At 66.9% G+C, this 1510-nt stretch overlaps 1 protein-coding gene across 1 annotated transcript in view; it reads left to right on the forward strand.

Moving 5' to 3' along the window:
* MORN4 (MORN repeat containing 4) overlaps positions 1-103 on the forward strand; it is a 1092-nt gene extending 989 nt beyond the window's left edge. Inside the window, exon 4 of the mRNA XM_010143011.1 lies at positions 3-103. Coding sequence (XP_010141313.1) covers positions 3-103 — 101 coding nt within the window. The remainder of the gene's footprint in view (positions 1-2) is intronic.
* The last annotated feature ends 1407 nt before the right edge of the window (positions 104-1510 follow it).

Below are 1510 nucleotides of genomic sequence, written 5' to 3' on the forward strand. Positions count from 1 at the left end.
GGGATTCTTTGAGAACAACAAGCGGCGGCGACGGGAGAAGTGCACAGCCATCATCCAGAAGGCCCAGGGTGCCTCCAAGTCAGCCCATAACCTGACAGCCTGACAGTGCCCCCCATTCCCTCCCACCGCAGCGGGGACACCCCACTGGGCACTGGCTGTCCCCAGAGCAGGGATGTAGCACTGCTGGGTGCCCCCCTGCCCTCCATCTCCACCAAGCCTCCCCAGCTGAACCCCCGCTGTCGGAGGGGGCCGGGGCCCTCCACTCTCCACCCAAGTGCCCTGGGGCAGCCATGGTGCCTTCTGTCTCTGGCTATAGCCCTGGCATCTGCCGGAGCTGTGGGGGGGACAGGGTGGCTGGGGCTCAGCCCCTCTGCCCCCCAGGAATGCTGTGGACCACCGAGGCTGCTAGCCTGCTGCAGAGGGTGGAGCAGGGGTGTAGGGGCTGGGAACTGCACCCACTGCCATGGTGCCTTGGCCGGGGACTGCTGGCTGGACCATGACCATGTGCACATGGAGGGGCAGCTCCTGGCCTGCTTGGCTATCCTGGTCCCAAGGCGGAGTGGGCACCCTGGGCACCATGGCCTGCGCCCTCAGCTCTGCCTGACTGGCCATCCACCTGTGTGCCCTGGGCAGGGTGACATGGTGCCCACAAAGGACCCAGCTTGCTCTCAGGGCCAGCCTATGGGCTCTGTCCCCCTCATCCCTGTGCCAGTCCAGCCCACCTGCAGCCTTGGGGACATCTGCAGCAGCGTCCCCACCGAGGGAGACCAGGGGATGCCCTGCCTGGCCAGTGACTGCTGCATGCTGAGGAGGGCAGAAGCAACGGTGAGCAAGGAGGAGGTTGGGTGCAGCTGCCGCAGCGGCCCCCCCGAGGGAGACCGGGGGATGCCCTGCCTGGCCAGTGACTGCTGCATGCTGAGGAGGGCAGAAGCAACGGTGAGCAAGGAGGAGGACTGGCCAGAGCCCAGGACGAGGGGCACGAGCAGGGCTGTGTGGAGTGCCAGGGCTGGAGCAGGATCCTGGGCAGGGTGGGCAGGGAGAGGGGCATGGTGAGGGGGCAGGCAGGGTGGGCAGAGGGTGCACAGCTCCTTGTCCCCTGCACACATCCTTCATCTCCCTGTTGCGTGCCCACCTTTGCCCTGGTGTGGTCTGGCTGGCAGTGGCACAGGGGTCCCGGCAGCCCCCGCAGCCCAGTGGTGGGCTGCAGGGGCTGTGCCCTCCTTGCTGGTCTGTGCCCACACCGGTCCCGTGCCTTGCTGTGACCCTGCCTTGCGCTGCCGCCTGCACGGGCCTCAGCAGAGTAAACCACGTTGCCAAACCCGTGGGCTGTGTCCTTTTTGCCAGGAGCAAGGACGGGGTGGGGTTCTGCTTGTGCGGGCGGGACTGCAGACAGAGAGGGGGCAGCAGGTTTATTCCCAGCTCACGGCGTGGGGATCTAGCCCTTCCCAGGTGTGGACACTGGGACCCCAGGGGCTGTGGAGTCCAGGTGCATGCACAGGGTGGCCAGAGG

This window comes from Buceros rhinoceros, unplaced genomic scaffold, assembly GCF_000710305.1.
Source record: "Buceros rhinoceros silvestris isolate BGI_N320 unplaced genomic scaffold, ASM71030v1 scaffold35389, whole genome shotgun sequence".
In the NCBI taxonomy this organism is placed as follows: Eukaryota; Metazoa; Chordata; class Aves; order Bucerotiformes; family Bucerotidae; genus Buceros; species Buceros rhinoceros.